At 38.0% G+C, this 13801-nt stretch overlaps 1 protein-coding gene across 1 annotated transcript; it reads left to right on the forward strand.

Annotated features, from left to right (window-relative positions):
• Positions 1 to 3606: 3606 nt before the first annotated feature.
• Positions 3607 to 11502, forward strand: LOC131831283 (vomeronasal type-1 receptor 90-like). The gene is made up of 2 exons (XM_059173426.1): positions 3607 to 3809; positions 10686 to 11502. Exons 1-2 carry the CDS (start codon positions 3607 to 3609, stop codon positions 11500 to 11502), a joined length of 1020 nt encoding a protein of 339 aa, XP_059029409.1.
• The last annotated feature ends 2299 nt before the right edge of the window (positions 11503 to 13801 follow it).

Below are 13801 nucleotides of genomic sequence, written 5' to 3' on the forward strand. Positions count from 1 at the left end.
GTTTCTACTTCCTTGGTGTTCGTTGTGATCTCCCCCTTTACATTCATAATTTTATAATTTGGGCTTTCTCTCTTTTCTTTTGGATAAGTGGGCCCAATGGTTTATCGATCTCATTGATTCTTTCAAAAAACCAGCTACTAGTATCATTGCTATATTCTACTGTATCTCTGGTTTCCACCTCATTGCTCTCAGCTCTAATCTTGATGATTTCCCTTCTTATGTGTGGAGTTGGTTTGATTTGTTGTTGATTCTCGAGTTCTTAAAGGTGTAGAGACAGCTGGTGTATTCTGGATTTTTCAATTTTTTTGAGGGAGGGTGGATGGCTATGTATTTTCCCCTTAGGACCGCCTTTGCTGTATCCCATAGGTTTTGGACAGAAATGTCTTCATTCTCCTTTGTTTCCATGAATTGTTTCAGTTCTTCTTTGATCTCCTGGTTGTTCCAGGCATTCTTAAGCAAGGTGGCCTTTAGCTTCCAAGTGTTTGAGTTCCTTCTGAACTTTTCCTTGTGATTGAGCTCCAGTTTCAAAGCATTGTGATCTGAGAATATGCAGGGAATAATCTCAGTCTTTTGGTATTGGCTGAGTCCTGATTTGTGACCCAGTATGTGGTCTATTCTGGAGAAGGTTCCGTGTGCACCTGAGAAGAATGAGTATTCTGTTGTTTTAGGGTGGAATGTTCTGTATATATCTATGAGGTCCATCTGGTCCAATGTGTCATTCAATGCTCTTGTTTCTTTATTGATTTTCTGGTTCAATGATCTGTCTAATTCTGAGAGAGGCGTGTTAAGATCTCCTACAATTAGGGTATTCATATCAACATGACTCTTTATCTTGATTAACAGTTTTCTTACGTAATTGGCTGCATAGATATTTACAATTGTTAGATCATCTTGGTGGATAGTCCCTTTAAGGATTATGTCGTGTCCTTCTGTATCTCTGACTACAGTCTTTAGTTTGAAGTCTAATTTATCTGATATGAGAATCGCTACCCCAGCCTTCTTTTGAGGCCCATTGGCATGAAAGATGTCTCTCCATCCCTTCACTTTCAGTCTCCGTGTATCTTTAGGTTCAAAATGGGTCTCTTGTAGACAACATATGGATGGGTCCCGTCGTTTTTTCCAATCTGGAACCCTGTGCTGTTTTATGGGTGCATTTAGGCCATTCACATTGAGGTTGATTATTGATAGATACGTTTTTATTGACATCGAGTTACCTTTGAAGTCTTTCTTTCTGTAGACTGTCTCTACATTTCTTTTCAATGCTATTCTTGGGATTTTTCCTCTTTTATAGAACCCCCCTTAATATTTCCTGCAGTGTTGGCTTGGTGGTTGCATAGTCTTTTAAGCCTTGCTGGTCTGAAAACTCTTTATCTCTCCATCCATTTTGAATGTTAGTCTTGCTGAATAAAGTATTCTTGGCTGCATGTTCTTCTAATTTAGTGCCCTGAATATATCTTGCCAGCCTTTTCTGGCTTGCCAGGTCTCTGTGGACAGGTCTGACGTCATTCTGATGGGTTTCCCTCTGTAAGTAAGGAGCCTCTTTGCCCTGGCAGCTTTCAAGAGATTATACCTACAATTATAATTCCTAAATTTGACTATCAGGTGTCGTGATGTTTTTTTGGAATGTATAATCTTGGGTGGAGACCGTTCAGCCTCTAGTACATAAACGCTGGTTCCATTCACGAGATTGGGAAAATATTCATGAAGGACTTGTTCCACTATATCATCTAGACTTCTTTCTTTCTCCTCCCCTTCAGGGATTCCAATAATTCTGACGTTGGAATGCTTCATGGCATCATTTATTTATCTGATTGTTTTCGTGGTTTCTAAGCTGTTTGTTCCAGGCTTCCTCCTGATTCTTTCTCTCTATCTGTTTGTCTTCAAGATCACTAATTCTCTCTTCTTTCTCAGATACCTTAGCTTTGAGAGAGTTTAGATTAGACTGGAACTCATTGAGAGCATTGTGAACCTCTTCCCTGGTAGCTTTAAGCTCCGCCCTAACATTGTGAACATCCTGTCTGGTCGCTTTCAGTTCAGCCCTAATCAATTCTGTTTTGTCATCCATGGCTTTCTCCAACCTAGCTATTGCCTGGATAATTGTTAGCCTGAATTCTCTTTCCGACATATTGTCTATGTTGATAGCCATTAACATTAGCTCTGTTGCAGAAGGTCCATCCTCTGTATTTTTCTTCTGTTGTGCATTCCTCCTCCTAGTCATTTTGGTGGGAGATGACTGAACAGATGTAGCTGGATGTATCAACTATGGTGCAGTCAAGGTGCACCCTGGAACACTTCTGAGCAATCAGGATTCCCCACCCAAATGAGAGACAAAAGAAAAAGAAAAAAAAGAAAAGAAGAAAAAGAGAGAGAGAGAGAGAGAGACAGGAAAGAAAGGGAAGATGAAAAAGAAGGTTCAGCCCAGATGGGCCCCAAGGTAAGATTTATGAAGTAGACACAAAAAGAGATAAAAAGACTGATACAAGTATATGACAAGAGAAAATTATATATATATATATATATATATATATATATATATATATATATATTGTAAAAATTATATGCTATCAGGACAAACACAAAAAACACAGAAACACTGGTGGAAGAAGATGGAAGGGTTCTTATAAATTCTCAGTGTGTGCGAGGAAGGTTGTTTTGATTCTTCCTGGATGTATCTTGATATCTTTGTTAAAGGACTCAACTTTCCTAAGATAAAGGGTATTAAAAATTGGTTTACCTATAGGGTTAGTATTGATTGGGGAAACGGGATTACTTTGAAGTTTAACTCTATATGAATATTAGAGGACAAAAATAAAAAGGAATAAACTAGACTAAACTAAACTAAAATTTTAAAAAAGGAATTCAAAATATAAAAATGCAAAAGAAAAACATAGGTGTATGTATCAAAAAGTTCAGGTTAGAAAGGTATTATGGAATTTGATGTACTTTACAACTCACTGTGATGGTAAATAGGTTAAAAAAATTACCTATGTGTAAAAAAAAAAAAAAAGAAAGAAAGAAAATGAACCGGAATAGTGGGAAAAAGTGAATACAAGTTTTCCTATGAAGTAGTGGTTGTTCTCTTGTAGTCCTTTTTTTTTTCCTCTTTTTTTTATTTTTTCTTTCTTGGTTTATTTTCTAGGGGAGGGGCCTGCCAATTGGGTTGTCAGTCAATGATGTTTCCTGAGTTAAGTCCTCCCACACCCCTCAAGGAGGTGGGCTCTGAGGAAACTGGGGTTTTTTTCAGGCTTTTTTTCTCTGGCGGTTTTTATGCTTGTTAACTTTTTTTTTCTCTCACCTTGACTGCCTTTGATAGTTTTTGTAGTTTTAGAGGAAAACAAACCGCACCCTGATCTCCCTCTCAGAGAGAAGCCTCAGTCTGGGTGCAGAGCCTAAATAAGTTCCCCCTTGGCCACTGGCAGAGCAGGTTCCAAGTTGCAGACCCTGGGGGCACAGTATCTTTTGCTTGTACCCAAAGCCAAGGCAGTGGCAACTATCTGGGAGCTCCCAACCACCAGAGAGGTTCCAAGCAGTGATTGCACACTGAGATTTTGCTGCTGGCCTGGGCTGGGAGTGCCCAGTTTATGCGCACCTCTTTCAGAGGCGACTATGGGTCAGTCGCGTGTCTCGGGCACTGAGAAAAGGGCGCTGGTCCGTAAGCACCAGGCTGGGCTTTTGCGCACCTCTGTCAGGAGAGAGTTTGGGGTGCGCGGCTTAGGCTTTGAAACAATGGCGCGGGTCAAAGAGCGCCGGCTGGGCCTTTATAACTCAGGGGAGCATGAGGGATGTGCACGGATATCTCAAGCTTTGTGGTAGGGCTCACGCGTTCTGCTGACTAGCGTGGCTCCCATCCCCTCACAGGAGCTAGAACCCATGCATTCTCCGGCGAGCTGGCAGCTTAGGGACCAAAAGCTGGTTTCTATGCCACACTCTCTCTGCCTCAGCACCGGGGAGGCTGTCCTGAGACCAGGGACTTAAGCCCCTGTCCCTAGCCACCCCGATTCCCACAATTTCCCCCCGCGATCCTTTGCTCTTTTGGAGTGCTTTCAACCAGTCTCCAAGTTAATGCTGGTTCCCAGATGCAGGGCACTCTTGCTTGTATTGGGGTATTATTTTCTAACTGGTCGCCTCTGGTGGCTCCCTCCCCCTTTTGTTTATCTTCCGATATCAGTCCTCCGTTCCCACCCCGCTTTACCTGCGCCCTGGCGTCTTGTGCCCTTGTAGAGATCCAGACGTGTATAATTCTCATCTCAGGCTGATTTCATGGGTGATCGGAGTTCTTTGGTAGGTAATCAGCTCACTCTGGGGTACCGGCTGAAAAGGCGCCTCCTCCTACTTCCCCGCCATCTTGTCCCTATTCCTAGTATTTCAATTATTATCTCGAATCATATCTTTTTTTAATTTTTTTTATTTATTTTCTTTCTCCACATCCCCTCCTTTCTCCCCATCCTTTCTCCACATCCCCTCCAACACATGTTTCCATTCTTGTTAATTTTGGACATTCTAACTGGTGTAAGGTGGTATCTCAATGTGATTTTAATTTGAATCTCCCTAAGGGCTAGTGATGATGAACAGTTTTTCATGTGTCTGATAGCCCTTTGTATGTCTTCATTGGAGAAGTGTCTGTTCATATATACCGCCCATTTTTTGATATGACTGTCTGTTTTGTGTGTGTTGAGTTTGAGGAGTTCATTATAGATCCTGGATATCAACCTTTTGTCTGTACTGTCATTTGCAAATATCTTCTCCCATTCCGTGGGTTGCCTCTTTGTTTTCTTGACTGTTTCCTTTGCTGTGCAGAAGCTTTTGATTTTGATGAAGTCCCAAAAGTTTATTTTCTCTTTTGTTTCCTTTGGCTTTGGAGACATATCTTAAAAGAAGTTGCTGTGACTGATATCGAAGAGATTACTGCCTATGTTCTCCTCTAGGATTCTGATGGATTCCTGTCTCACGTTGAGGTCTTTTATCCTCAAATCATATCTGGAGCCCAAACAGCTGTGTTCCCATTTATTTTTTTTGTTCCCTTATTGGGATATATATTGCATTTATATGTATATATCCAACAATACAATTATGTATGTATTTTATACAATTGCTTTTTAAATTTGTTCAGATAGGAAAGATGAATAAATGTGCATTATCTTGTCTCTTATAATTACAAATTTATCTTTACTGATACTCCTTTTTTTTTATGTGCTTTCAAATTTCTGTCTTATGTCATTTACTTACAAACTGAACAAGTTCCTTTAGGATATAAGGTGACCAGCAACACAGAACAGTGTTTTAGCAAGAAAGTGTTTATTTTGCACTTGTTTTTCAGGTAGTTTGCTGGCAAAGGGCACTCTATTAAACTTTTCTGAAAGTGATAAACAAAAAAAAAAAAAAAAAAAAAGTTGAAGAAGAAAGTGAAAAGCTTCCAAGATAACAAACAATTCCAGATCCAAAATATCCACCTATGAGCCACAATATCCTAGTGTTGTAGATGATAAGAGATTAGACTGGAATACAGATGACAGGAATAAATTTAATATTAAACTGTAGAGGCGCCTCAGTGGCTCAGTGGGTTAAGCTTCTGCCTTTGGCTTGGGTCATGGTCTCAGGGTCCTGGGATCAAGCCCCGCATCGGGCTCTCTACTCAGTGGGGAGCCTGCTTCCTTCTATCTCTGTCTTCCTCTCTGCCTACTTGTGATTTCTCTCTCTGTCACATAAATAAATAAAATATTTTTAAAAATACTGTAAAAGTCCAGGTGGTGGGTATTAAGAGGGCACAGATTGCATGGAGAACTGGGTGTGGTGCAAAAACAATGAATACTGTTACACTGAAAATAAATTTTTTTAAAATGTGCTAAAAAAAAGACAAAAAAATACTGTAAAAGTCTGTGGAATAGGTGTTCCTTTCTGAGTACAAATGGAAAACTGGTTTGTTAGAGATTCATATATGACACATTAGAAGTCTGCAAGACTGAACCCAAACAGGCTGACAGTTGATGCTCTTGTTAACATTTGTAAGTTTTAATGGAGTAAAAAATGACCACTTTGGGACGCCTGGGTGGCTCAGTTGGTTAAGCAGCTGCCTTCGGCTCAGGTCATGATCCCAGCGTCCTGGGATCGAGTCCCATATCAGGCTCCTTGCTCAGCGGGGAGCCTGCTTCTCCCTCTGCCTCTGCCTGCCGTTCTGTCTGCCTGTGCTCGCTCTCTCCCTCTCTCTCTCTGATAAATAAATAAAATCTTAAAAAAAAATGACCACTTTAATAACAAATGTTGTTAGATTAATAAAGAGAACCACAAATATGGCAGTCGTAGTTAAGGTTATGGCTAAGACTGGGATATGTACAACAAAGATGGAGGTACTGGCTGTCACAGAAAAAATAAAGACAGTTTCTAAGAAGCAGATGCCCCAAGAAAGTGTGTGTGTGTGACATAAAAACATCCCTTTGACTACAAGCAACAGAGGGAACTGAGAGACATTGGAGGCAGAACACGCCCAGCACAGAAGACTGACACTTCAAAGTAAAATATATTAGGAAAGTCATTTCATAATAAAAAGTCAGTGCTTTTTGGGAAAGAGGTGTCCTTTCCACCCCCAGTGAATGCAACTGAAAAAGTTCATGGAGTAGTGAAAGACACCCTGCATTCTCCTCTCAATGATAGATGCCCCTCTGTGTCCTCTGGAGGACAAGCTATTCCCCTACATAGTTCAGACTGAAAGGGTGTTTTCCTAATTCCCACAAAGGAGCTTCTAGTCTTGTTATGAACCTGAAAATAAAGACTAGTGTGAAAGACATGTGAAGACTGAGAATCATATGTATCACGTGGGGTACACTGGGGAATATGACATGGTGTTCTACTTCTTCAACTTAGGGTGATATTCCAGCATCTTTTTTGTTAACAAGAATAGAGACAATACATCCTTCCAGGACAAGGCAACTTAGGAAAATGAGGTCACACATGGAAAAGTTTGGAACCCAGCTGCTCCTTGTCTTTTGTTTTCCAGGAGTCAGGTAAGTTAAGTTTTCCCATTGGTGGTTTCATGTCTAGCAATCCCAAGGCCAGGGATATTCCAGCTTCTGCAGGTGACATGACAATTATGGACCTGGAGGGAGATGACTCATGGCATCCCTTCTTTATAACAATATCTTGGGTGCTTTAAGCACAGAAACTCATTCCAAAGACTCATTTTGGTGAGTGTCTATTTTTTAGTTTCATTAACCAAGACAGCTCTAGAATCTGGTGAGTGGTAGGATGAGACAGAATTTACTTAAAGAAGTGTTAGAATTTTCAAATGAACCATCAGTATATACAGTACATGTGTCCAGATAAAAGAATCAATTTCATTAATCTTACGTGGCCATGCATTTATAGATTTTTTTAATTTATTTTTTTATTTTCAGCATAACAGTATTCATTATTTTTGCACCACACCCAGTGCTCTATGCAATCTGTGCCCTCCATAATACCCACCACCTGGTACCCCAACCTCCCACCCCACCCCCACTCCTTCAAAACCCTCAGATTGTTTTTCAGAGTCCATAGTCTCTCATGGTTCACCTCCGCTTCCAATTTCCCCCAACTCCCTTCTCCTCTCTAACTCCCCATGTCCTCCATGCTATTTGTTATGCACCACAAATAAGTGAAACATAGATTTTTGATGGAGGTCTTATAACTTTGTGATACACAAACTGGAATTGTGTTTGACTTTTCTGTTAGCAATTTTTCTCAATTTATTTTGGTATATGTGTTTAGGGAGAAATTTTATCTTTTAAAATATATGAAATCTTAAGTTCAAAATGACATAATTATACTTCTCTGATGTTTTAAGTGACACAGTAATAGTATTTTATGTTCTAGGACTGTTAAGATTAATGTGCCAAATTATGAAATATTTTCAAAATTTTTATATTTTTAGATACCAGCATATAAACATAAAGATCATTTTGTTTTACTTATTTATAGTATTTGCTAATATAGCAATGTTTCTGGTTACAAAAATCTGTCTGAAAAATCTGTTTCTGTCATTAATCAAATCTTTATAAAATTAATTAATAGCATGTAATATCATAATTATTCATACATATTATAAGAATGCTTATAATATCCTGCATGATATCAAGTTCAAACAAAGCCTTTCTAAAAATAAATTTGGCTTAGTTATTTCATCTTTTTTTTATTTAAACTAAAAAATAAAATTTCATGTATATTAGTTTGGGCAAGATAGTTTAGTGAGAACAGAGTAATAATTTGCCAAATTTGAAAGACATCACATCACCTTGTAATAAAAAAGATTCTCTAAATATTGTGTCCTCACCCTTTCTTCTGAAAGTTCAAAATTATCATATGGTTTCACTTATTTGTGGAGCATAACAAATAGCATGGAGGACATGGGGAGTTAGAGAGGAGAAGGGAGTTGGGGGAAATTGGAAGGGGAGGTGAATCATGAGAGACTATGGACTCTGAAAAACAATCTGAGGGGTTTGAAGTGGCGGGAGGGTGGGAGGTTGGGGTACCAGGTGGTGGGTATTAAAGAGGACATGGATTGCATGGAGCACTGGGTGTGGTGCAAAAATAATGAATACTGTTATGCTGAAAATACAAAAATTAATATAAACAAAAAAACAGTTACCTGGGTTTTTTTTTTCAGTGTTACCTGTTTATTAAGTCATGTAGTCACAAATGTGACAAGTAAATTGCAATTTTATCATTGAAATTCATAACAACATTATATGAATACATTTGGGATAACTTCTTCTACATGGTGTGTGTGCTCTTTAAAACAGAAGATAGAATGGAATCAGAATAGCTTGAACATAGAAAAGAAAATAAAATGGTGACAAGGATGATTTTCCATTCATGATCCATGAGAGCATCATTACTTTTGAAGTTGAAAAGTGGAAAACCATTAGAAACTTTTTAAATTTGAAAAATGAATTTATCTAAAATAAAATTTGATTTTCACACAGGATTATGGATTATGTCAGAAAAGAGGAACTTTGATTATGATAAGCATTTAAAAGAAGAGAGGCTGTTTCTCCAAATTCCACTGTTCAAATTTATAATATCCATCCATGTTAATATTTTACACAGTTGATGTGACTCCTGTTATTACTGTGATGAAGAGGGTCACAATCTTAAAATACTCCACATGACTTTAGAATAAAATGCTGTTATACTTTGCTGGCATCCTCTTAGTAGGGATGGTCAAAAACACACAGCACCAAAGGATTTTTAGGGTTTTTTCTAAAATTTTTTCTATGTGATTTTTGATCAAGCTTCTCCTATATTTTTTCTCTTACTTCTGCAGTGATTATTTTCCTTCTCACACTGTTTCCCATGAAAACTGAGAATTACATGTCTTAAAAGTATAGATATCAAGCATTGGCTTCTGCCTTCACTCAATCCTAAGATCAATTGCCAAAGAATACCAGATGCATTTAACTTACTCAATAATGACATGCTTATCATGTGTTTTTTGTTAGGAGTTTGTATTTCAGAAAGTGTTTTTCATGGAACTAGTATCAATGGAACAAGTATTTTCCTTTTCTGAGATTGCCAGATGTATTTCTCTTGTTGCCACCTATTGTCCCTGAACCACTTATCACTTTCTTGTCTCTTCACCTGCAATTCTCATAGTCACTTAATGTTGTTGATGTTTGATCATAGGCCTTATAGTGCTGTTCATATAATATGATGAGATTAATGAGAAAAGTGACACTTTTGATTGATATATTAATAAAACAATAAGCAGGACAATTTGTTACAGAAATAGTATACTCAAAACTACAGCAGGCAGTGTGCAAAGATTCTTACACAAATGATTTGTTCATAAAATAATACAAATCTAAAAGTCGGTATGTTTTAAAAGATGAGGATGTATATTTTTCAAACTCTATTATATCAAAAGAGAATATTCAACTTATACAAAAGACCACGTGACTTTTATATATGTGCATATATAATATTAATATATTCAGTTCTGCTGCATACATTTAATTTTTTATTAGATTAAAATTAGTTAACATACAATGTAATATTATTTCAGGTGTATAACATAATGATTCAGTACTTCTGTACAACATCCAATGTTCATCAAAAGTGCACTCCTTAATCCCCATCACCTGTTAAACCCAACCCACCACCTACCTCCCCTCTGGTTACCATCAGTGTGTTCTCTGTAGTTCAGATTCTGCTTCTTGCATAAATACCTTTAAGTGATGTTATGTCCATCACTGTTATGAATGCTACGTATAAGTGAGTAAATGTAGAATAGTAATAAATGCTTTCTGAAGAAGTGAGCCCAGGTGCAACAGGAGCATTGATAAAGGCATCTTATTCAGACAGGACTGTGGACGTGTTGGTGTTGCATGTACACATAACATACCTGTTTTACCAAATAATGCTGAGACAGCACTTGCAAAAAGTATGCGACATAGTGTTAATCAAAATGTATACAATAAAATAAAAATGATGATGGGTGATGATTCTGACTACTGAAGGAAGAATATCAATGCTGATGATGTCACATTTATTGTTTCATTTTTTCCCAGATATGCAAAATTTGTCTTCTCCATTCCATGAAGACCATCACTTATGTTATCATTAAAAACGGCCTTTCTTTTTCAAACCATCACTGGAATCTCAGCCAACTCCTTTCTCATTTTGTCCCACATCTTCACAATATTTTTGGAACATAGGCTTAAGCTCACTGACCTGATCACTTGCCACTTGGCCCTCAACCACATAGTGATGCTCCTCACTGTACTGCTGTTGTTGTCTCCACACCTGTTTGAGTCACTGGACTTTCAGAATGACTTCAGGTGCAAGGCATTTTTCTACCTCAACAGGGTCATGAGGGGTCTCTCTATCAGTACAACTTGCCTACTGAATGTGCTCCAGGCTGTCACCATCAGTCCCAGCACCTCCTGGTTGGCCAGGTTCAAACAGAAACTCACAAGTTACAGTATCCACATTTTGGTCTCCTCATGGTCCCTCAGCTTGTGCTCCAATACTTACCTGATCATCTATGCTGTGGCTTCTTCCAGCGTGAACCAGACCCAACTACTGGTTCTCACTGAACACTGTTCACTTTCCCCCATGAACTCCATCATCAGAGGAATGTTTCTCACTCTGATATTTTCCAGTGATGTCTTCTTCGTAGGAGTCATGCTGCTCTCAAGTGCATACATGGTGATTCTCTTGTGCAGGCATCAGAGGCTATGCCAGTACCTTCACAGCACCAGCCTTTCCTCAAGACTCTCCCCAGAGAGAAGGGCCATCCAGACCCTCCTGCTGCTGGTGAGTCTCTTTGTGGTCATGTACTGGATGAACCTTGCCATCTTGTCTTTCTCAGCCCTGTCATGGATCAACAACTTTGTCATCCTGGGAGTCCAGAAGCTTTTGGTCAATGTCTATGCCACTTTCAGTCCTTTGGTGTTAATCAGTTCTCATAAAAAGATCAGAAATATTCTGCAATATATGCAATGGAAATGCCATCAATTTTTTAATAGTTAATAATGAAAAAATCTGAACAAAATGAATTATTCTTCCATCCCTTAAAAAATATGTGGGAAAACATTTTTAATTGTATCTAAATACCCAGAAGCATGCTGCCAATAACAATGTGACTCCTTTAGCTTAGAATCCACTATGGTGTTTTATTTCAGTATCATAGATCTTACTCTTTTCGTTTTGATTCTCTTTGATTTTGGTGCAAAAAAATTGTCTATCTCCTTGAAGTATACTGTTAAGAAGCTTCTATTGTAATAAAAGTTCTCAGTGTTTTTACTTGAAAATCTATGATTATGATTATTTATCAAGTAATTTTAGTGGAGTATCCAATTTTACATTGAATAATTTCTCTGAGTACCCTTTCTATCCATGTCTCTTTTTTCAGGCACTAAGCTGGGTGAGCAGATTTTGCTCACATTTGTAGGTATTCTTCATACTCTCTTACTGCTTTTCCTCAATTTTTCACTTGAATTCCAATTTGTTAACACACAATGTAATATAAGGTACAGTTTCAGCTGTACAATATAAAGATTCAGCACTTCCATAAAATACCTAGTGGTCATCATGACAAGTGCATTCCTAAATCCCCATCATCTATTCCATCCATCTCCCCAGCCACCTCTGCTCCACTAACCATTAGTCTGTTCTCTAGACTTAAGTGTCTATTTCTTGGTTTGCCTCTCTCTTTTTTCCTCTCTGGTCATCTGTTTTGTTTCTTAAACTAAACATATGAGTGAAATCATAAGGTATTTGTCTTTCTCTGACTTATTTTGCTTAACATAATACCCTCTAATTCCATCCACACCATGGCAAATGTCAAAATTTCTTTCCTTTTTATAGCTGAGTAATATTCCATTGTATATTTGTACCACAGCTTCTTTATCTTCTTTATTCTTGTTGATGGGCATTTGGGCTCTCTCCATAGTTTGGCTATGGTTGATAATGTTGCTATAAAAATCTGGGTGCATGTACTCCTTGAATCTGTATTTCTAAATCCTTTGATTAAATGCCTAGGAGTGCAATTGCTGGGTTGTCGGGTAGTTTTATTTTTAACTTTTGAGGAAACCCCACTGTTTTCCAGAGTGGCTGTACCAATATGCATTCTCACCAATGCTGTGAGAGTGTTCCCTTTCTCCACATCCTCACCAGTACCTATTATTTGTTGTTGATTTTACCCATTCTGATGGCTGTGATGTGATATCTCCTTGCATTTGAGATTTGTATTTCCAAGATGATGAGTGATGTTAAGCATCTTTTCATTTCTCTGTTGGCCATCGTTATCTCTTCTGTGGAAAAATGTCTATTCCTGTCTTCTGCCCATCTTTAACTGGACTGTTTGTTTTGGGGTGTTGATTTGTATAAGTTCTTTATATATTTTGAATACTAAACCTTCATCAGGTATGCCAATTGCAAATATCTTCTCCCATTTTGAAGGTTTCCTTTTAGCTTTGTTGATTGTTTTCACTGTTGTGCAGAAGGTTTTGTCTTGATGAAGTCCCAATAGTTAATTTTTACTTTTGCTTCCCTTGCTTCAGGAGATATATCTAATAAGAATTTGCTATGGCCTATGTCAAAGAAGTTACTCTCTGTGTTGTCCTCTGGGATTTTCATGGTTTCCTGCCTCACATTTAGGCTTTTCATCCATTTTGTATTTATCTTTGCATATGGTATAAGAAAGTGGTCAAGTTTCATTCTTCAGCATGTTGCCTTCCAACTTTCCCAACAGCATTTGTTGCAGAGACCTTTTTCCATTGGATATTCTTTCCTGTTTTGTCGAAGATTAAATGACCATATAGTTGTGGGTCCATCTCTGGGTTTTCCATTCTGTTCCATTGATCTGCTTGTCTATTTTTATGTCAGTACCATACTGTTCTATTTATTTTATTTTATTTTATTATTTTTTCAGTGTTCCAAGATTCATTGTTTATGCAACACACTCAGTGCTCCATGCAATATGTGCCTTCCTTAATACCCACCAATAAGTTCACCTAAACCACTACCCCCCTCCTCTCCAAAACTCTCAGTTTGATTCTCAGAGTCCACAGTCTCTCATGGTTCATCTCCCCATCCAATTTCCCCCAATTCACTTTTCCTTTCCTTTTCCTAGTGTCCTCCATGTTATTCATTATGCTCCACAAGTAAGTGATACTATATGATAATTGACTTTCTCTGCTTGACTTATTTCACTCAGCATAATGTGTTCTTTTAAAAGATTTATTTATTTTAGAGAAAGAGCATGCACAAATTAGGGGAGGGGTTGTGGGAGAAAATCTCCAAGCAGACTCCCCACTAAGCATAGAGT

The sequence above is a fragment of the Mustela lutreola genome, chromosome 5, assembly GCF_030435805.1.
Source record: "Mustela lutreola isolate mMusLut2 chromosome 5, mMusLut2.pri, whole genome shotgun sequence".
NCBI lineage: Eukaryota > Metazoa > Chordata > Mammalia > Carnivora > Mustelidae > Mustela > Mustela lutreola.